The 23406-nt window shown below is 43.5% G+C and overlaps 1 protein-coding gene across 1 annotated transcript in view; it reads right to left on the bottom strand.

Moving 5' to 3' along the window:
* The window catches only part of fam20ca (FAM20C golgi associated secretory pathway kinase a), a gene marked incomplete in the record, with an annotated part of 28989 nt that extends 21348 nt beyond the window's left edge, over window positions 1–7641 (bottom strand). Inside the window, 3 exon segments of the mRNA XM_062408329.1 lie at window positions 1041–1119; window positions 5334–5518; window positions 6231–7641. Of these exon segments, the coding sequence (XP_062264313.1) occupies window positions 1041–1119; window positions 5334–5518; window positions 6231–6781 (815 nt within the window).
* Window positions 7642–23406: the final 15765 nt, after the last annotated feature.

Genomic DNA, 23406 nt, shown 5'->3' with positions numbered 1-23406 from the left:
GCCTTGTATCCTAACAGGCGGCAGAACGCGCCACGGCTTCACCTTGAAGTGAAATTTCAAGTCAGGAGACAAGAAGCTGACTCATTCAAAAGTACAAATCCGAGCCGTCGCTGCTGCGGTTTCGTACGAAGGGTTAAGGTTGTACTGCATCCAGGAGGAGAGGAGCCTATGAAAGAGTGGGTGATGAAAACTTGGAATAAACTTTGCAGCCTCTCCATAAATCAAGTTGTGACAGTGATAAGATATTCGGTGGCAACATTTCATCATTTTTCAAGCTGAAGCTGAACTCATGGGCCGGAACTCCTTATCCTCCCACTGATGTGACTGTGGCTGCTATGGTAATGGGATTGGTCCACTAGAAATAAAGAATAACCACGTTCCTGCATGAAAAACCCCACAAACACCAGCTCTGTCTGTCTCTACCTCTTTCTCCCAGAGTCTAACACGCTCCGCTGAGACTCTCGTGTAGGAAAAACCATTAAGCATTTCACAGCAATCAAACCAGGTTCCTGAGCAATTACTTCTGATCGCAGCCCAGTTGGCCTGGACACTGTTTATCCCTGATGGCGAGGGAATCCATCGGGCAGAACTCACCAACAGCTGACTGGGAGGGTTATTTCTTTTTCATGTGCAACGCGCCTTTGTCAGCATATATGCCTCCCCAAAGAAGTCTTCATGATGGCTCAGTGCTCATTTTAATTAACACGTAAGCCGGCTGATGTTAATTAAAAAGCAGACAGACGACTCCCCATCAGAAAAAAGATCACACAGAGGGGAGAGGGAGGATCCGAACACAACGCGAGATGCGTCGGCAGTGCTTGGTTCTCATCCCGATGGGATTTTGTGAAGCCCTCTCGAAACATATAGCCCACATTACGAGTGGGCTCATCAAACCAAATGCATCAAAACTGATATTTGATGTTAGTTCTCATTAAGGGAGCAATAGAGATTCTCCCCAAATGATAATAATCTACGACACCCAGAGGATGTAACCCCGAGCGCCTGTGGTTAAACTGGGCTGTCATACGGTGTGTACTCACTTCATGGGCTTGAAAAGTGCTTGTCCGTAGTTCTGGAAAGTCATGATCAGCTTCAGCTGGGTGCCTCCGGATTTCATGGCTGGGGAGAAAGAAGTGGAGACGTCAGAACACTGTCTGAGTATTATGAAACACACACTTAGACACACAAACCAACATAAAGTGTCTTAGTCGGTTGCAAAGCCATCAGAATACCAGTGTGACTTGTAATCTGCAAGTCTCTAAACACCATTCTCTCAAAAGATATAGTGTTTTCATGATGGTAGTGACGAGCGCTGCCTTAACATGTTGGTACAAAATCTCGTTTTTATCTGGGTGACTCTGAAGATCATCACATATGATTCAGTTTCATGATTTCACTCATCAACCATTCAGTGACCCCCTCATGCCCTGTGGACGGGGGCGTTGCCATCCAGGAAGAGACCACACCCATTACCATCGACATGTTTCATGATAGGATGATGATGATCGCTCACAACAAGTTTTGCATTGATCTGCAGTGACCCCTCCACTGTGAAGGTCAAGTATTCAGGCCGGCACTGTTCTCCTGGCTAACGCCACACATGCAATCTCCCACCCACCGAAATGGAGAAGGATCACTCAACTGACCACATCCCCTCCTTTTTTTACACGTCTCTGCGGACCAGAGCACTCATCTTTGTAATGAGAGGTTTATCTACTGCATCAATGGGGCTCTGTCATACACAAGTTTACTGACATCTTAAGAGGAAAATACAAATGTTGAGCAGCCTTCATGATTGAGACTCCTTCAGTCTGTTCCCTAGAGTTATTTTCTTATTTGCATATCGACACAAAATCATAACTGGGCTTGCTCCCTGATTTTCCCACGTAGGATGGTGGGATGTTAATGGCTTAATTGTACCTTGAGCTGCATCTGTGTGCAAGCCTCTGCATTTATGATGTTTCCCCCTCATTTATTCAGGTTTATTCCTTTAATTGGTCACCCATCTGTACATAAACATACAGTAAACACACACCAACGCACTGCACACACGCTTGCACAGCTGTTCCCTCATTTGGCAATTTGGAGAACGCAGTGCTGCATGAATGTGTAATAGAGCCATCACATCTGCTGACCAATTGAACAGGCAGCGTACAATCAAAGTGTGAGCAACTGTGTGAGTTGGAGGAGTTTGCTGTGACTGAGAACGGAAACAGTGGCACGGAAAGCAGCTGCTGACATTTAATTAATATCTGGATCTAGATTTGATGGAAGGATGAACATGCTAATGAAAAGAAAAAGTTCCCGACAGATTGACTTTGACTTTGAGACAAAATGTCATGAAAGTCCAAACTATTCAGCCGCAGATGATCAGTTCATTCAAGGACTCAATAGATAAAAACAAACAATACTTTTTTTTCCTGAATATCAAAAATCGTTTACCCCCCGACTGTTCGTTCCCATCAGTGAGTGTATGTATGTGCACATGCACCGTAACCGTGACCAGATGTTTCTCTGTAAGCCTCTGTGAACTGCACACATCTTCAGTGAATGTTTGTGCATGTTACACACTTGTGCATTTGGCACATGTCTCCGACTATCACTCACATCCTCTGTGTTTCCCAGAGGCCGACGGAGACGCACTGTGAGCTCCCCGCCGTCCCGCGACTCAAACAAAGGGGCCTTAGCTCGGTCTAAACGCCTTGTGTTTCTGTCATAATGGACAGGATTTTGCAGGGATTTGCCCGTTTATTACAGCGCATTAACTTGAGCATATTACACAACACAGCGCTTCTGCCCAGCCCCAATATCAACATAAGCCCCCTGTCGTGGACCCACTCATTGACTGGCCGCGCTGGCTGAGTAGCTGGCCGCACTCTACCCCCTGCTCAGCGCTGTGTTTAGTGTTTATTGACTCTCTTGCCGTTTCTCTCGGCTCTCTCAGTCGGCTGCTCGGTTTTTCCTCCCTTTCTTTGTGTGTGTGTGTGTGTGTGTGTGTGTGTGTGTGTGTGTGTGTGTGTGTGTGTCATCCTTCTGTTATGCTCTGTCTGTCTCACTTAATCTTACTCACCGCTGGCAAGCCTCCCCATTTACTGTGACTCATTCTCAAAAGCTTTTGAATTTTTACATACACTGTTGCACAAAGTACAATCTTCCTAACCTCAGGTCAGTGCATTTTCTTTTACGACATGGGATGGATACAGAGTCAAATCAAAGCTAAAGAATACACTCAGGAGTATTAGGCCTACGCATGTGCCAGATTCGCTGAAGCCAGGTCAAGTGCATCGTGCCCCCCGGAGTAATCTTTAAACTTAGTGAAGCTGTACATTCAAACTAAAACCCTTGAGAGATTGCAAATGACTCAACTATGTTTTAATGCGGTGACCTTGAACCCTTAAGCCACGATCCTTGGGGAGCTGACCTCGATTCACTGCTCGATGCTGGCCATTTATTAAATTTTGTTTCTAATCAGAAACTACAAAAGGTAATCCCCTGTGGAAAAACCCAGGCAGAGCTCGGCTGATTGTTTCCCGGGGTTGCATAAGCTCTGACATGCAACCAAACAGGGACTACAGTGAACTTCAACCAGACATTCTCCTCGTTCGCCTAAAGGCCATCGGTCTGGGTATCTGAGAGGGGACAGTATGTGTCTCTGCTCGTCCAACCATCTCTATTTTTGCCCCGTTTCCTCCGAGCGCCTAGAAATGAATCGATGCCCCCGCCTTTGTCTCCACACCTTCGCGTTCACTCGTTTTTCAGGAAGCTCAAGGCATCCCCCACCAGGACCAGATCCCCCTCCCGCGCCGTGATGATGAATCCACCCTGCTCTCACCTACGACACCTCACCGGACTGAGAGCATGATTTATGAGTCCAGCTGAAAACTGACCAAAAGGCCAGAGCCTGCCCCAACAGGGAGAGAGACACAGAGGAGGAAGGGAGAGGAGAGAGCCAGCCGGTGGGCGCTATCTTAGATAAAATGCTGAACGGGGGAACTTTCTAATGCTGTCTATGTTTCTGTAATTTCAGTGAGACAGATAAGTGGTAAGTGTGTGCGCCAATTACACAGCACAGGAGGTTTAATGCTTGCTTGCAGGCACACGGGTAAACACACGCTGCAGTGGGGTTCTCATTTCTGCAGACAGACAGTGTTTTGGAATCGGTGTGTCTGGGCACAGATTGATGGTTTATACATTATAAACAGAGGGGGCAAAAAAAGCGATACACACAAACTCCTAACGTGCAAGCTGAGGTGTGTAGCAGGAAGGATTGTGAGCTGCCTGCGAGGGATGGAGGGACAGCATAGGGAAGTGGAATGGGTAATTTTCGCCGCCGATATTTTCACACATAGACAAGCTCCCTTTCTCAAAGATTTGGCCAAGATGGGATGAAAATAATGAGCAGATAAAACCTCAGACACAGCACGTCTGCACCATCATTTACTCACTTACAGTGTAATGTCTCGACGCTCACTCACTACTGAGAAGATACTTGCACTGATTTCGCTGATGATCTAAAAGCAAAACGTCTCCAGATGAGAAGCAGTAATGGATTTTTTAGGAATGAAAGGAATGTTTAGATATTGAGAAGCAAATTCTCCTCAAATGTTCTTTCTCCTATTTTTGCCATCAGGGTTTATGTAAAAATGTTTAATAGCTGAGTTCAGTTTGTCTTTTTTGGGGATTGGAACCTTCAAATGATATCGAAGCAAATCACAGCTTCCACAGGAACTAAACTTCCTGGTGTTGACACAATTTAACAAACACGGCAGCCCAGGCACACACATTTCTCCCACACTGACACGCCCACATTATTTGATCAAGCCCCAGACGGAAACCAAAGAGACAAAAAAAAAAGGCCCACACATAAGCATAACTACAGATGAAAAACAGATGTGTGTGACTGTGGCGTCCATTCCAACGCACACTCACACTGCACACTAATAATGAGACAAGTCACTCAGACAAGTCACACTGGTCTAACCAGTGTGGAGGCACTGCCTTTTCAATGCCGAAAGTACATACTCGAAGTTTCAATGACCCACACACTGTACTAATTAAATGAATGCACCTACAATATCATCTCTGATACTCGTTACACTGTCAGAAACGTGAATAAATGTAAACAAAGGAAAGAAAATGTCATTGTTGAACTGCTGCTGCAACCTTAAGGGTCAGATCTCCGTCACATCAACGCTGAACTACACACAGATCAATATGTCAAAGGTAACCAATAATCAATACAGCTACTGCACTTATACCACACACATCCTACCATCACCTACACCGCACACACACCTCGGCAACACAGCCCCTTTCCCGACTCACTGACTCACCCACACTGGTGATGCTCTGTGTGACAAGGTCCTTCAGCAGGGCGTCCAGCGCGTGACTGTGTCGGCCGTACAGCTCGTAGCGGTTGATCCCGATGTGGAAACGCAGCCAGTTGGGGTACGACTCGGCCGTCACCTCTCCTGTCGGGGGGAACTCATCCTCCTCTTGGTTCCCATCCTCGTTGTGCCTGGAGAGGAGGGGGAGAGGACGGGGAGAGGAGAGGAGATTTAACGAGAAGTTGTGGTGCAAGCAGATTCCCCCTGAGATTATTTTGAGTGTCTGTAATAGAATTGTACAGAGCGTTTGTTGCCGTCTCCTAATATAGACTAACCCCATCCGACTAAGTGATGCTGGAGGAAGTGGCACCGAACACTCCATCTTTATAACACATGGATCTGTTGTTAGTATTATGAACATGTGTTTAAAACGCAGCCGCACTGACCACAAAATAATCCAAGTATATACTCAAGAATCCAGCAGGATGAGAACCTGTAAATCATGTGCACAAATGGCTAAGACGGCTTCACGAAAAGGAGAGATGGGTGGATGCAGCAGATGGATGAGTGGACATTAGACTGGAGGCAGAGAAGAGACAGAAACTGACAGGACGGATGGAAGGAACTGTCTGCTGACATCTAGATAGAAAGATAGATAGATAGACAGACGTATATGAGTATATATAGATAGATGGATAGAGAGATGGATAGATAGATGTGTAGATATATAGACAGATGTATATAAGTATATATAGATACATGTATAGATAGATAGATAGATAGCTGTATAGAAAGATGTATAGATAGATGGATTTAACGATAGATAGATGAAAGATAGATAGATAGATGTATAGATAGATAGACTTGTAACCCTTTAAGTTTACTTTATTTCTATAATCTTACCATCCTTGGTTCCCTGTTGCTCTTGGATAAAACCTCATGTCGGTGTTGACGTTAAACAAAGTGTCATCATCCGTGAGAGGAGGAAGGTCAACCTTGTACAAAGGATGCTCAAACAGAGTGGACAGTCTGGAGACACCGTGAGCATGCACGGTCCGACCCCCACTCGCCTCCCCCATGAGCGGCTTGTGGTCCTCCGCCTTCCCCGCCGCTGACGGTCTCGTCCGCCCGACGGTCACCGCCCCGTCGCCGGCGGCCGTGATCTTCTCCAGGGAGTGGGACGTGTGGTTGGAGCTCGGCTCGTTGCTGAAATCCTGCAGGATCCTCAGCGTGTGCTTGTTAGGCCAGCCCGCTTCGGCGGCCGACCGGGTGCGCTGCTGCTTCCCCCAGCCCTGCGACTCCCCGGCCGGGTGATGTGCGCACTGGCAGCCGCCGCCGTCCCCTCCGTCCGCCCGCTTCTCCAGCTTCGGTAACAAGTCTATCATGATGTGCATGGTGCACGCCACCAGGAACACCATGAGGATCAACACTCTGAATTTACGAAACAGGATCATCTTTGTGTTTTGGGGGTATTTTCTGCACACTGACGCAGCTGTGGGCTTTTTACGCGCGGCGCACCTTACGGCACCGACGTTGATGACCGGCGCTGTTATTCGATGACAACGCAGCGATGTTTGCCGGAGGATTTCCTGCGATCATCGCGCACAGAACGCGTGTGAGCTCATGTTAAAAACTCCATGGTGCCATCACTCTGTTCTTTCTTACAGTAGTCCAGGTCTCCTCCCCGACAGGTGGACGCATCGGCGCATTTTAAGAGCTGGACACTTCTTCACTGGCAGCGGCAGAGGAAGTGCTCCTCATTCATCCCGGTGTTGAATGGGATTCAGTGTCAGGAGGACGGAGCACTACATAAATCGTTAGGAAAGAGTGGGACAGAGGGAGGGAGAGAAAGGGAGGGAGAGAGAGGGAGAGAGAGAAAGAGAGAGAGAGAGAGAGGGGTCCTGTTCTATTCTTCCTCAGAGCCGCTTCCTTGTGTTGCTGCCAGCACGAAGTGAGATGTCAAACGATGTCTTCTTTTGTGGAAAAAGTGACAACAAAGGTCGATACAGGTCCGTAGAATCACAGCCGCCTCGAGGATGGTTTTTTATAATAGTGATAACAAGAAGAAGACAAATTTAAATTCCTCGAAAATAGCAGGTGATCCGTGGCAGAGATGCTCGGAGGCTGCCCCGGCTTCTTCTCCTCGGCTGTGCGGTGCTGGTGGCAGGTGCACGGATTCCTGTTTGTCATGTGTCCTCTCCTCGCTGCCGCCTTGTCCTCAGTCCAAGTGCTCGTCCAGGGTGGGTGTGTTAAATAATGTGATCTCAGAGCCCAGCCTCGGTGCGTCATGAGGAAAGAGATTGGCTGCGTGTGCACATACAAGCAGCTCCACGGTGCCACGAGAGAGCGGAGCTGTGCACCGGGGGGGGGGGGGGGGGGGGGGACAGGCGAGGCTGCAGTCCTCCTGAATGCAGCCAGGGGGCGTTGGCACAACCTGAAACTGCTAATAGTAATATACGAACGGAGGGACAGTGGGGATGTATAGACTACACACTGTGAGTGCACAATTAGCCACTCCAACTGATGTGGTCTGAGGAACCACTGAAATCCGTTGGTTTTATTTTGAACGAGAGCTTCGCAGAGTTGTAATAAACTTTATTTCTATAGCGCCTTTCAAAACAGAGGTACAAGATTTTACAAGTTATTTGATCTCAAACACTGGGAAACAGCTGAAAGCGTAAGAAACAAGCAATTTGGAGATCAGACAGCAGCAGGGCACAGATGGTTAATGATGAGAAAGGAGTAAACCTTTGTTTTGAAATCCAACGAGACCCCTGTCAGTCACTCTATTCACACGATAAGCTGATATAGGTTTATAAATGCACTTGCTCTTTTGTGACTTGTTCCCTAATGTGCCTTATGTAATAAACTGTACTTTTGATAAGTGGAGGATTGACTTGCTGACAACCACGTGCACAGTTGTCCTGCCTGTGCTTGTCTGCTGGGAGCAGCAATAAAACATATATACACTCTACGTGAGGCCTGGAACATTAACATTACTGTCAAATAATTCAGTAAAGTCAAATACAGAGAAGATGTAGGCCATCAGGAGGACACTGACCCGTGATGGTGCTAAAAGATACATCACACTCATGAGCTTCTGTCTTGAATTGTCAAACTGAGCTCATGGGTCTTAATGTGCTGCTCCCTTAAACACTATTTTTGCCGTTTACAAATGTCAAACCTTGATTAATTCAATCCTAAGGTTTCTAATTAGGTTATTTGTTGTCCAGACATTAATCGTCTTTGACGGACTTTTTCCAGTCAAAACACAAGTACCTGTTTTCTCTGGGGCTATTTCTTCTATTTGCTGATAAAGTGTTGCACACCTTTCATTTAAACTGCGGGGGACAAAACACCTCACAGCAATTACTACGGTCGGCACTTAAAGCTGGGCTTAAACGAATCACATTTCCAGTGGCATAGAGTTCACTCAAGCTGCCGACTGCAGGCCCTTTGACTCTTGAAAATACGCAAATACGAACTCTTTAACCACGTTGTCACAAAGCACAACGCTTATAGATGGCGAGCGAGACATGTTTTCTGCTCAGAGGAATTGCACAAAGACATAAAATGAACAAATGATGCAAATTCCATTGGTTGGTGTGATATACAAGGCTCAGCAAGGGGGCTTGATTGGAAGAGCTTCACTTGGCTTCCGCCCGGATTCCCAGAGGGACTGAGTTGGAGTTCATGCAACTGCCAGATTTGTGCATCTAAATTAAACAGGATCTTAAAGCTAACAAGCAAACAAAAATATATTACGAAGGCGAGCCTGCTGTCTCAAATCATCGCCGGCTCCGAACAAAACAAAGTGGCAGGCACAGACACGTTCAGATCCACTGATATTACAAAAAGTATTGCATAGTTACATAATTTGCTCAGTTCCTAAAGAGACAATTAAAGGTTAACCACATATGAGACATTTTATTATGGAAGCTGTTTGAGTCTGGAAGAGGTTTTTGGCACATGACAGCTGTTGAGGAATCATTTGTAATCGTTAAGGAAAATAAACTCCTCAAATGGCAGATTCTACCGGTGAACTAAAGTCATGTTTTAAAAAAGTACGTTTTTAATCACCTGTTTCAATGCAAATGCAAACTCTAAAAATGACACTTATGCTCTCTGCAGCAAATCAAATAAGAGCAGCTGTGGAAAGAGACATTGAGACATAATTCAGGTCAGATGTCATTTTGGTCTAGATTGATGTGGAATTATAATTTGAAGGAAGAAAACAAAAAAGCAATATGCATCCATTTAGTCCAAAGTGCCTTGGAAAAAGTGACGTGTCTCCTTTGAATTTGAATTCACGACACGAAATGTTCTCGAGAATTGGCCTTGAATTTTTGGGGCATTTTATAAAACACAAGAAGAAAAATGGAAAACACGTGTCCATCTTTTTACATCCACTGACCTAGCACTCGAGCAACAACTAGCAAACAGCTTTTTCAAACAATCATCCGAGGCTCTGTCAAGTCATGAAGCTCAATAATGATGATTAAATTCAATTTTGAACAATTGACCATGTGATCAGTGTGAAAAAGGAGGAAGCCCAGCATCATCAACACATCTGGGCCAACGTGACCTGAGTCTCCAAAGGTGACTAATGTACAGAAAGTCAAAAATACATGTTGACTGCAGAAATAATTCCCTATATGACAGATATGAGAATAAACCTAAAAATCACATAAAAACCAACAGTCCTGTGTGTTTATCATATAAAATAACAGATGATTTAAAATGAAAATGAGCAACAAATTGGTTTAGTTTTTTATGTGACCTAGTTTTCGGTAATAACAGACCATCATTTTATATTATCTAATCTCATCTCTTAAGAAAAAAATAATGATTTGCTAGTGCTTTAAGCTTATGTTCACCACAATTCTTGGTTTAAAATTGTTCGCAGGGTAATTTCTCTGCATCAATGTTTTAAAGCATCTTGAAACCTTTGACCGAAGGAAAGAAATGTGACGAATGATGAAGTAGTTCATCTATGCAGGGACCTCATAAGTCATTGTGAATTTCATAGCTGCACCAGTGTGCTGCATTAAAGAATGATTCACTTTGTGTTTAGAGTAAGACGGGAAGGGAGGAGAGAGATAAACAGATGAGCGAACGCTGAGGATAAATAAAGCAGCCCATATACTCTGGTCTGGTTTGGCCCATTGGGAACGGCTGGCAAATATTTCAGCGTCTGTCTTTGTGTCTGATTGTTGGACCCGAGGTCTCGTCTGCTCCTCAGGTTAAAAACAAAAAAGTTCAGCCTGAGCTTCCAGACCTTACTAATGGCAAATTACAGTCTGCATGAATCAGGCTTATATAATCACTGAGCTGACAAAACTGATTTCTGAGTCTTATTACATTACTGCTCCAAATATACAACCATACATGATCTACATATGTCTGTGTGTGTGTTTTCACCACAGTGTTTCATAAGCGACCATGAGCTCAATCACATCAATGGTTCTGCTCTTTTATGAGCCTGATGATTTGTTAGCAGCTCATTTCAAACTGAGGGATAAGTGGCTGCGTAAACGTCATAAGTATAGAAGTTAATTGGGGAATAATGAGGGCGGGTAAAAGTAATAATACAAAAAAAATGTTTTGCCTCGTCGGCATGTTAAAAGAAAGGATAGTGTGGCTGTGTGTGTGTGAGAGAGAGAGAGAGAGAGAGAGAGAGTGGTGAGTAAAAGTTACTCACTTGACTGAGTACATGCTGAGGCTGAACTTCTTTGGGGGCATGTGAGGGACATAGAATCCATCATCCACTGTAGGTGTCTCTGTACTTTGAGCTGGAAAAAGTCCACCTACTAACTCAGTGAATTTTGCTCACACCCACACAGTGTGGGTGTTTGGTACAAAGATATAATATGTAACAATGCCTTATTAAAAGACATCAATACCTACATTATGTATATATATATTGTCAACTTGTGTACTTAGATAAAAAAAAAGTCCATCAAACTCAGAGAAATCCACAGTTCTAGTCAAGGTAATTGGATTTGGTTCCATTTTTAATTGCTTTGTATTGCTTTACCAGTGGCTTTGACCTTTCTGCTGTAGCTTTCGAGATAAATAACGTATGATGAAGGAAATCCTCAGCGCCAGCTAGTTAGTCAGTCGCAGTTATTTCTTTCCAGCTGTTTGTATAGATCACTCGTGACGGATCACGATTATGAATTGCTGTTTGATGCATTAACAGGATTTGCACCCGGGTCACGTCAGGTAGACTTTCATTAAACCTGGTGGCGAAGAAAACAACTCCCAAGATCCCACGCTGCTTCGCGACATCATCACACTAAGGATTTTGTTACTGTTTTGTTTGAGAGACCCCTAGTGGCCAAACTTTAAACTTGAGAATATAATTTGACACCATTACAATGCTTTCTGTTTCACTTACCAGTGTCAAATGGAATGTGCTGAACACCTGCTACAAGCTTTCTGATGTGTAAAATTAATTTAATAAAAAGCCTCACTCTGGCACATGGACTGCATTAGTCTTTCATTGGGACCCTCTGCCAGTCACAGCATGACACAGAATTAGAATAATGAGTCAGCTGGCGTCATGCACAGCAGTGCAGTGGTCCCGCTGCGTTGATCCCTTTATCTCACAGACTCAAAGAGTAAAACTGTGCTCGGGGATTTTAATTTAGGGGATAGGGTGTGACCTTGGCAAAGGAGGGATGGCTGTGTGCGCGTTGTGTGCGAACACATGTGTGTAGGACTTTTCCTGAAAGACACATGACAGCGTTACAGCAGCAACTGGGGCCCATCTATCATGACGGTTCTCTGGTGGTCCATCATCCACTGACAAAGGAGTTGACATCTTGTTGTCACCCAAGGTCCCACTTCAAACCACGATCAAAGGCCACATGATAGATGTCCGTCTTCTTCACTTTACTCCGAGGCAACTTTCAATATTATATGAGCTCGAGGCGGATGGATGAGGATAATTGTGTCCTTTTAGATGCAAATACATACATTATAATCCACATTTTGTTCAATTTGCCAATCATTACTTTTAGCAACCCCCCCATCATCCCCTTACAAACCTCTTACTGGCTGCACAAATGCAAACCTTTGTCCTCCTGCCATCCACCACGGACACCAGTAATTAATTAACCCTACCCTGATGATATGAAGTTGTTGAATTAGTGTTGCAGTTGTAGATTAGATATATTGAGCAGAGAGAGAAACAGTGTTAAAGCAACTGCACAACAGCTCTGTCTGCAGACTGTCACCACACTGATTGTTAGAATCAAACATTCAGCACACCTCCCACGAATTTCGGAGAGGACTGTTTCAGACAATCTGTTGATGGTGGAGCGTCGTGGCTCAACGTCTTGAGCTCTCATTGTTGGGCATACTATCTGACTAATTACCAACGAAAGCATGGGCTCTTTTCCTGGAAACGACCACGTCTCTGCTAATTGGTTAGAAAATGAAGCATTTGTTCTTTAATGTGGTGGGAAGGGAGAGGCCACTGTCAATCTATCCTGGGTCAGATTGAATTCTCTCTGTTTCTCTACTGTTAGATGCAGTGGCGATTCTAGAAAATTTTACATGGGGTGGCAGAAGGGTGGCAAGTTAAATTCAAGGGTGGCAAATCACACACACAAAGTCAAGTCAAGTATTTTTATTGTTGGAAACACACATGCCTGGTGTCTATATGTATTTATTTATAACAATCGCTAATGAAAACAGTTAACATATTTATAATTCGAAATTCGTCCCAGCCTTTATACCACATACACAATAGGGTCTATAGCATATAACCGAGTCATCCTCTCACATTTTAATGCAGCTGTATAGCGAGCTAGCTACTAGTCCTATCGACTTTTGCAAGCTAGCAATTAAATAAACGATTGAAATTACAACGGAATTGTCTATCACATATGACCACCCATCACATTTTCTTGATTCAAGTTTCAGCTGTACTGTACCTTTTTTCATCACTGCAAGCGTACAGTTGGCTTGTCTCCAGTTCTTTGGCTTTCAAACCGTTTCTGTCTTCATTTGAATGAAGCGGCAGATGCGCACGGTGAGAAGAGAGCAAATAGGATTCATGGACTAAACCATTTTACAGGGGAGGGGGGACATAAAGATTTTAGTTCTTAAACTTAAACAAGTTACCAATGAGATCAACAGCTTCAGTAGCAAAAAATATAATACCATTCAATAAATGTATATTGGAGACACTTCTAACAACCTGGGTGGCAAGTGGGGTGGCAAGCATTTTTTGGGGGGTGGCAGCTGCCACCCCTTGCCACCCCGGTAGTTTCGCCACTGGTTAGATGTCTTATAGCAGTGGTTCTCAACCTTTTTTCCGTGATGTACCCCCTGTGTATTTTTGGTTGAAAAAAATATGTAATACAAAGCGCTGTGCCATCAGTGTCTGATTTATAAAGCACTTATATTTTATTGAATATTTATTAAATAACCATTTTTAAAGGATTTTTCATTGGATGCTAATTTTAAATATATTTGAAAAAATCTCACATACCCCCTGGAGTACCTTCATGTACCCCCAGGGGTAATAGTACCCCCATTTGGGAACCACTGTCTTACTGTATGAGTGTGTAGATGCAAACATGCATGCGTGCATGGTCGTGGTCCCGCACAACAAAGGGTTTTTGAGTCTAGCCAGAGCAGACATCTTGTGCCCTCAACTCCTTGGTTTTGTGTTTTCAATTCACATTTGACTTATTGGTCATTGAACTTAGCACAGGGACTTACGTTTAATGACCTTCTACTGGAGAGAACTGGAGAGAGAAATGTATTATCATTCCACCTCCAGCCTCGCCTTTCACATACTGTTAACATGAAAATAACAGTTGCTGGAGATCAGATCCGGTGGCTCGGAAGGTTAAATTTAACACCTTGTCTGAAGGTATGACAGCGCTGCCCTCGCAGTGGGAGAGGACAGGCCTGTGACCACTCGCTGTAGCACAGCCGAATCTTATATTTCAGCAAGGTTATTGGTAAGCCGGGCTGCAATGGTAATACGCTGTCATATTGGCTCTCTGCATGTCAGACTGGGCTGTATCTCCTCCAGCAGGGCTGAGGCTGGATCACTGCTCAACCAAACAAAAGTAATGTGCATGAGTGAATAACGATGATATTGTTAGTGAGGTGTCACTTCCAATAATGCATGTTTTCGATATTGCCTTTAGCTGGCCATACAAAAGTCTCGGAGTCACGGCGCATGAAGTATAATGATGAATTGCTCCCAATTACAAATACGCAAATCGATGCCAAATCAATTTCTGTGAGGGATACGGGTAATTACTGGACCAGTGCAGTCTCCAGTGTGCACTTCCAAAGACTGTTGGCATGCTCTTATCATAGGCCATGGGGTCCCATACATAAGTTGGCAGAGACAGGGGGTGGGGGACACTAGAATACTGCACTTCCTTTTTTACTGTCGTCTCCAAACCTTCTCAGAAAGAACAAAATCCCAGAGACTGAAATAAAAACAAAGAGCAAATGGTTGGGTTGGATGGGAGGGTAAACAAAACCCTGAAGGTAAGAAACAGTTAAACACAATCACATTCATTTCCTAACCTTCACTAAAGCTGTTATTATTCTAACCATGATGATTTAAGTCCCCGCCCTGCTCTGCTCTGAGTACTGGTTTCTAACCAAAACCTCAACCGCGATGCTATCACATCATAAAATGTATTTACGTCTTTTTGTATTTATTTGTAATGGTTTCCTAGTTCTGACATCGGTTTTATCTGATCAGAAAATACTTCAATTAAATTAGTTTGGTGGGGAGTTACGTTTTTGGAATCCACAAACACCAAAGCTTAGGGAAATCAAGACTAACATTTACACAAAGAACACAAGAGCTGGTGCTAAAGGAATGGAGATCTAATTCCATGATATTATGAAAATTACATTTTATTGTGTACAAGTGGAATCTTTGGCTTGGTAGTCTGAAAAAAGGTTAGAGGGTAAAAAGAAAACCAAGATTCGACCTCTGGAAACCATGAATGTTCACAAAAAGTGGAAGCGTCAAGTCATGTTTAACTTCTTTAACTTTCAAGAAGCCATAAATAACCAAACTTAACTGCAGATCAATCCAGACATGTGTTCATATCATTCTAAAAGCAACAAAGGCACAGTGGTATACGGGTCAGCATGTTACACAAAGTATTTTTAAAATTCACTTGTTTTCAATGCACTGCCTCTTGTTGAGATAAGCTATCATGTTGATGGTTTTTACCCACAGTGCGAGGTTAGCGGGACATGTTGACATGTTGTGGGTCATCAGAACGCCCAACAGGCCGCTGGTGGGATGATGTGGCAATCCTCAGATTTTCAGTATTTGCACATGCGGGGTATGTCTGCAACACGGCCGCCGCTGGCCCTCGCTTCCTCTTTTTGCCTCCGGCTGATTTAACTGGTGTTTTGTTACACAAGAGTCTGGCGTGGCTCTGGTCCTACCGCTGCGTCCCCTCATGGGCCACATCCTGTTACGGCCCTGCTCCCACTCGCTTGTTGACACATCGGTCATTGCAGGGCGTTGGCCATGCTTCCAAACATCCAGCCATAAAAAGACATGGCAGACACACAGATATAAAAACACAGAGACACACACAGAGTGAGCAGACATTTCTCTTTTCCGTTCAGTGCCTTTGTGTGTGTGTGTGTGTGTGTGTGTGTTTGTGTGTGTAACGGTGGCTCACATGCTTGTGGGTTATGTTGTGTTTGGACATGACTTTTCATCCTGGAAGCCCATAATTAGACACCGCCGGATGATTCCAAGGAAGGATGAGGTTAAAGAGTGGAGGCGAGTGGCCTGGTTGCTCGGTGGTTTTCATAAGCACAATGAGTGTTGGGGCTTAATTACAGGAGTAACCCCCCCGCTGAACCTCGATGACACGTTTCCTGTGGTTAGAGAAAATGATCGGTATTGACGGCGAGAGGAGAGGAAGAGTCTTGTTTAATTGCATTAGAATAATTGCCTATTGACGGCTGAGGTGAGCCCTGTCCCTGATGATGAGGCTGCAGCGCGTCAGGGGTAAAACCACAGGGCTCCAGAAGCTGTTCCACGCGATAATGGTGCAACGTATGTCCGAACGCTCTCCCGGTGAATTGAGAATCGTTTTCCATTTCTTCAGTGCATCCTCCTGGTTTCCCAACACCAAACAATTAGACTTGAGTCGGATCCATATATTTCCCGGTGACCTTTGGGTCACCTCGGGGCAACTGTCGATAGGTGTTTGTGGTTGCGCTATCAGGGCTGGCTCGGCAGTTCCCATTGCACCATCAGCCCATCGATCTTCCACCTTCCTCTCGAGAAATATAAACAAAACCTTATGCTAACTCCTACAATATATATATTCTGCTGACACCGCTTTTGCTCGCAATATTTATCATCCCATGCCTAATCAGTTTTGCACTGGCCGCACTACTCCTACCTCATACTTGATAAAAAAAATAAACCCAACACACAATGGGATGAAAAACAATTAAAACACATATAATTCCTTGGGAGATTATATTACAGTGCACCAATAAGTAACATTAGTGTTTTATATTATTGTTTTCTCTACATTATTTCAGGCGCTGTCGGACAGGGCCACAGTTACAGATGTGTTTTTTTTTTCCATTCTGTATCTGGTTTGTACAGTCAGCAGCATCTTTCCCTCTGATCCTCCCACAGTGTTTGGGTCCTTGATTCTCGCTGGTTGCCTTTCAAGCGACCTCAGACAGCCCTGATCCTCTGCCAGGGACAGAGGCCACGGGGCAGGCGAGGCCACACAAAGTTGCCCTGCTCCCAGGTCATTGTGGTCTGGAAGCCGACATGGGATCACAGAGTAAACAAGCGGTTTCTGTCCGAGGGTGGCTCAGGGCAGCCGATACAAGGGCGGTTGTTTGTAACGGTATGTGTGTGTGTGTGTGTGTGTGTGTGCGTATGCCAAAAAGCCTTAAAAGTTTGGAGGGGCCCATGGCATGCTGTCTCCCGGAGCTTGTCGATTATCCCGACTTGGGCCAAATGTTTGTGTTTGCTGTTGGGATGAAATATTCATTATAAGAGATATAGTCCTTAAGTCTGTGTTTGCTGAGGGTGGGGGGGGGGCTGTTTGAACCCATCTCATCAGCAGCGTTCCTCAGCATCGCCACTGACAGGCATTAGTGTCCGGTCAGAAGAAATTACTATATCAAACTGTCCTTCATGCGTATTCATGCTTGTACAATGGCAGGAGACAAAATGAGCCTGGTATCGGCGAATTAACAAGCAATGCAAACAGACAGCATGATTTTTTATGTAATCTGATCAAATATGACTGTCAACTTCAGGAATTATTGTGTGGTGTCCTCAAACAAATGCAATCATTTCAGATTTTGTCAGACTGTGGGATAAAACATGATGGAAATGTCTGTTGCTTTGAGTTTAAAGGGACACTCCAAAATTACAAGAAGTAATGAGTCAAAGATTTGAGCCTCTCGCGGACTGGTTCATTCTGGAGTCACCTCTCACACAGCTCAACTTGGATTTCCCTGCCTGGTTTAAGTCACTCCTGTTTCTTGGGCAGTTTTAAGTGATATCTCTGTTTATGTACATTCAGCTTTGGTACATTTCCTCACCATCCTGTGTAACTGGGAGTGATATGAAATTTCCTGATAGTCATTTAGCAATGACTTTTATGCAAAGTGTGTTTGTATAAAAAAAAATCAGAAATAGCTTTAAGGGTGTGTTTTTTCTGCAATTATTCAAGCTAAAGATAGAGTACAGATAAATGATTTGATACCCTACATCAATTTAATCCAAAGGGGTCATTCCCCCGAGATCCATTTTGAGATTTGGCACACATAATCAAGCAAAGGGCTATTTTTAGCCGTGATCAATGTCCCTCTTGACATTTCGTCTCCCATACGGTAAATAACTGGGCCTGTTTGATGTTTGCTTTCCTCTCACGGCCCAAATGTCCCCTGCCAGCTTTCTGTCTGCCTTTTTGCAGGTTGAGATTAGGCCAAAGATCTCATACAGCCAACGCTGCAGGCTAACAGAATGTAAAATCTCCCAGCAAAGCTAATCTATCCATCTGCCTTCATCTGCTCCTGCTGCTGTTGTGTCACTTCTAAATGCGAGAATTTGAATTTATTAGAAACAATTATTTATCTATAAAGATAACTTCCACATTTTAATTCAAGTATTTCCTTTTTTTTCTATCTGCAGCTCTGTTGTATGGTCTTTTATCTTTTTGTGTATGCACACACTTTATGTGTTTTTACAGATATGGCTGGAATGACAAATAGACCTGAAACTGAGTTGAGTTTTTCCTATTTCATTTTTTCATAAAAACAAAAACTTCTGAGTAATTAAACTACAATCTCTCTCTTTTTTTTTTTACTTAAAAATAAGCTTCTCTGCCTCACTCTGTCTCATGGTCACTCAAGTGCAAACACAATAATATCAAGGGATCGTGAGTCTAGATATATTTTCCCATAAGTGTATTGTGTAGGAGACTTTTTTTTGTGTAACTGTAAAGGTCAGAATGTGATAGCAGAAGTGGCCAAGAGCCAGTGGTGCAGCAAATATGTTATCACCCACTGCACCATATTGTTTCGACGTGATATAAAGGGTACTCATAATGTGTATATTTAATATTTCATACATTATTGCGTATCATACATATTTCATGTACATTTACTGATTCAGTATAAAGCAGTATCTCAAATTATGCCACTTGCTGACAAAGTGGGAAATGCCCTACACCCACAGCCAGCCCATAATGTCTGTACCCACCAGCACCAGGGTGTTCTCACTGGTCCAAGTCCCTACTGGGATAATATAGGTGAAGCAAGACAAACACAAAACCAGTGGATGGACACAAATAGACATCATAATATATATTCACTACTAAAGTGACAAAATGTATATATTAAACTTAAATAAGGACATGGTGGAAAAGGTGGATGCCTGTTCAGGAAAGACAGAATCAATTTGAATAAGAAATGACTCTTAAAGGGACGTGGACAGAAAGCAGGTGAAGTGGAGTGGGGGTGTGTGGATGTGTTTTTAAATCCATCTGTAGTGACTAATGCATGAACAAATATATAAGTGCTTATTGTCTTAGTAACAGTAAAACGGTTAGCTCATGCTCCAGACCCTTGGGAGAAGGTTTACCACCAGGAGCCAAAACCCCAGTCTCCTCACCTGAATTGCCAGGAATCTGTATGTTTCTGTACTTTCACACAGGGAGGTTGTGCATTTTGAAATTGTGATTGTGCCATGTTTCTTCATAGTTTGCCATTTTGATGTTTTTACATCGATTTGGCTTAAATTTCCATGCAGCTGTGGGTTGTTTGTTATTGTGCTTTTGGGCCCATTTGCAAAAAGAAAGAAAATATCTACAAAAACAACTGAACATTTTTAGGCCACCTGGGAATTTTATATTTTGTAATGAGAAAATATTTTTTGCAGTCAAATTGAGAAGTTAATGAGTTGGCTGCTTTGAACCATTCGTTGCTGGGGATAGTGGGAAGTAAACAGATAAAACAGATAATTAATCTGAGGTTTGCATTGTAACTGAAATTATTCTGGGAGAGTGGTCCAGCAGTAGACGTCATCTTAAATCTTTTTAGCAAATGCGCATGAACAAAGTTGAAGAGCTCTGACAGCCAGGGAGAAATATTACGCATAAATATTTGATGCTGCCAATGTGACGTGGGATGGACCAATCTCATGCTGCTGAGTCCGAAATATTTTCAGACTGTGTAGAGTTGATTGGGTTCAGTTCAAATAATAGTTTTATGTAAGTACAATAGCACATCATCTGCATAAAAACTGTGGTTTTAATTAAAATGGAAAGTTAGGATGTTGATAGACCTTACTTCACCGGTTTCCTGATGAAGCGTGAAACTCAGCGATGTGACTGATGTTACGTTTACCGTCTTCTCCAATGGATGAGCGATTCTCCAATACCACGACTGTACAGGCTACTGAACAGAAGAGTTTATTCTTATCTTGTGAAAGTGATCTTTCGAAGTGCCACCCTGTAGGAGGCTTAATGCGTGTTTATGGTGTTCGGTGTTTATTGTCAGGGAAACGGTGGCGAAGTTGCTGATCATGATTAAATGAATTGTGTTTTATGTTGGCCGATAGAGTTGGTCACAAGAGAAAGGATGATGGAGAGAGGATGGAGACAGGGGTAATAGGAATATTCTCTCAATGATGGATTTCTTCGTTTATGGCCTAAGTCCATGATCATTATCAATAATCGAGTGCTGGTTGATTGAGATACCAGACATACTCCAGCACTCTTGTTCGCGGTTAGTGACAGTATTAAATGATGGGTCATCATTTTTGGGCCCGCATATGTTGGATGATGTCCTGCTGATAAATATAATATTTTAAAATTTTTCAATTGAAACAGCTCTTTTTTCACCGTTGTGTTATGATGCAAATATTTGATCGGATCTAAAATGCGAGATGATGTAGTTCTGAGTTTGTTTTCGGTGCTGAATATATCAGCCTTTAATTTGAATGAGATGATTGATGGTTTTGATCCTTTCAGGCTAAATGCTGATGCCACCGTTTCCTGTCCTGTCGCCTCTGGCACCAGACCGATCCACTGGGAGTGCAGATGATAGACTGGACAAGTAGTCAGGCTGTAGGAAAATCACTCTGCATCTGCCCCGAAAACAGAAACAGAGACATAATCAGAAGAGAACCCCACCATTTTTGAAGAGGAATGTTTTCTTGAACACACAAAGAAACCAATACAACAAACGAAAGGAAAAATAAATTGTTTTTACGTCTCCGTAAGCATTTGGCCTCCACATATCCACAGCTCTCACTGCACTGACACTGTGCTGGCAGTCTTTTTGAACGTGAAGTCTTCGATGAGTCTCATTAGCATTTATAGATTCATTGAGGAACTTGATTACAGCCTTTAAAGTCTGCAGATGGTCATTATGCTAATCCAAAAGCCCTCAGTGTGTACTTACATAAGCACGCCACACAATGAGTGGTGTTCCATGATAGGGGGGAGTAAAGTGTGCATGAACCAAGTGCTCTTTAATCAGAAAACTCCCATGATTCCCCACTGAGGTGATCCTAACAACAGGCGTCTGTGCCAGAGCCTGTGCACGTCGAGCCATCAGTCAGGAGTTAATCATTAAGAGTGGGATCACAGAGGGAAAAGGGGGCAGCTGATAAGTCAAGTGCTTCAGTCAAACTACCGAAACAAAATGATTTATTGACTAACACATTGCCACAGGCCAAAATTATATGATGATATGCTGCTCGAAAAAAAAAAAGAATCTGTGCTTCCAACCCACAAGGTTCAAGCTTTACAAAAACAGCATAAACACAGTGTCTTTAGGAAATGCAAGGTGATTTGTTTTGTGTGCGTTTGTTGTTTGCCGTTCTTCAGTCTGCGTCCTCCAAACAGTTCCCGTCCTTTGGAGATCCTGCACGCTCACTTTGTCTTCGGCCTGTTGCGGCAACAAAACACAACCCGTGCACCGCCAGCCACCGAACAAGGTCGAACACGCACCACGGACGTGTCTTCACCCCGGGCTAATTTCTTTAATTCTTAAACAAGATGTGCATGACAGAGAATTAATTTTCTGTGTAAACAAGTTACAGTTTGTTTCCTGGGGTTGTTTGGCTGGCCTTTTTTTTTGTTGTCTGAAGCTGCAGTTGATTAATAATGCTGTCCTACACCTTCTGTTGAGGGAATTAACAGAAAATGGTGAAAATGAGTGTGGGCGTATGAGAGGGGACTTGGTTATATGTGCTTTGTGCTTTGTGCTTTGTGTGCGTGTGTGTGTGTGTGTGTGTGTGGGGCGGGCTAAAGATTGGAGAGCTTTGTGCACACACTCACTGCACGGTTTCACACAGTTTTTCCCCCGTGCAAACACATGTGCCTTTGCATTGTGTCCTCTTGAATGTCATTGGTGTGCCACAGACCACATGTCCCTTCATGCTGCAGATAATGAGCGTATTAATATGTACATAGCCAGCCAGGTTAATGGCTGCCTGGCACTCCAATTTCACGGCCCTGTCTCAGGTTGAGGAAGCTTCCGCGGCTCCAATAGGCCGTGATTTCTCTCTATCAGATGAAGAAAGAAAAAAAAATGTAGTTCTGAATTATTAAACAGAACATGACTGACAGGCTGGCTGATGAAAATGAAGGGGGAAGGAGACAGACAAGGAGGAAAGAACAAAAATTGGTGTAGTGAAGTTGATTGATGCCAGATATAACTTTCGCTGAGGGGTTGATGCTAAAAAATACAGACTCAAAATATGGCTACAAGGTCTACGGTGGAGTGGACAGAATTGCTGAAATTGCTCTTCACTGCTGAATTTTTTCCTTTTTCCAAACCCCAAATGTTATTCCAGGCAATCCATCAGAGATGGAGACTTTCAATCTGATGCATGACGTCTATTTGACAATCGAGCTCATCACTTTGGTTTCTCACACTGCTGCTCTGGGAAGACAAACCGTGTCTTGAAGCAGATAGAGTCTAAAAGCCGTCCGTCAATTGAATACAGAATATTCCCAGGACGGTAAATATTTTGCTATGAGGTCAATTCAGGGAAAATCGGCTGATGTTTGTCAGCCATTCGGCGTCGGGCAACATTTTCATCAAAAAGTCATTGCAAATGTCAGAGAGATAAAACCGCTCCCATCCCCAGACAGTGTGGTCAGAATGGTGAATGGTGCGGTAGGAGGTGGGACTGTATCAATGTGTGTGTGTGTGTGTGTGTGTGTGTCACCCTGTCTGCTGTCTTGACTTTACAACATGTCTATGCACTTTCTGAAGCCGAGACCAAGACATACTTTATAATTTTTTACCATCAGTTTAAATTCATGTCAACACAACCATAATTTGAACCATATCGTCAGTGAAAGATGCTTGTGATAAAAAAATTAAATCTCTGAATGCTCTGTAACACAAAGACAACTTTTTTACTACTTCTGCAACAATATCCAACTTAATTAGTTTCTCATTAGACGTCAACACTGGGATGAGATCATTGGCTTCTCAGGCAGGTTTGTCTGATGTGTTTTTGTCGAGGTGCGAGAAACTCTTCTGATTTCCATCCGTCACTTTT

The sequence above is a fragment of the Platichthys flesus genome, chromosome 16 (genome assembly GCF_949316205.1).
Source record: "Platichthys flesus chromosome 16, fPlaFle2.1, whole genome shotgun sequence".
Lineage (NCBI taxonomy): Eukaryota > Metazoa > Chordata > Actinopteri > Pleuronectiformes > Pleuronectidae > Platichthys > Platichthys flesus.
The sequence above is the reverse complement of the archived record's forward strand: the minus strand, read 5'-3'. Positions and strand labels throughout refer to the sequence as shown.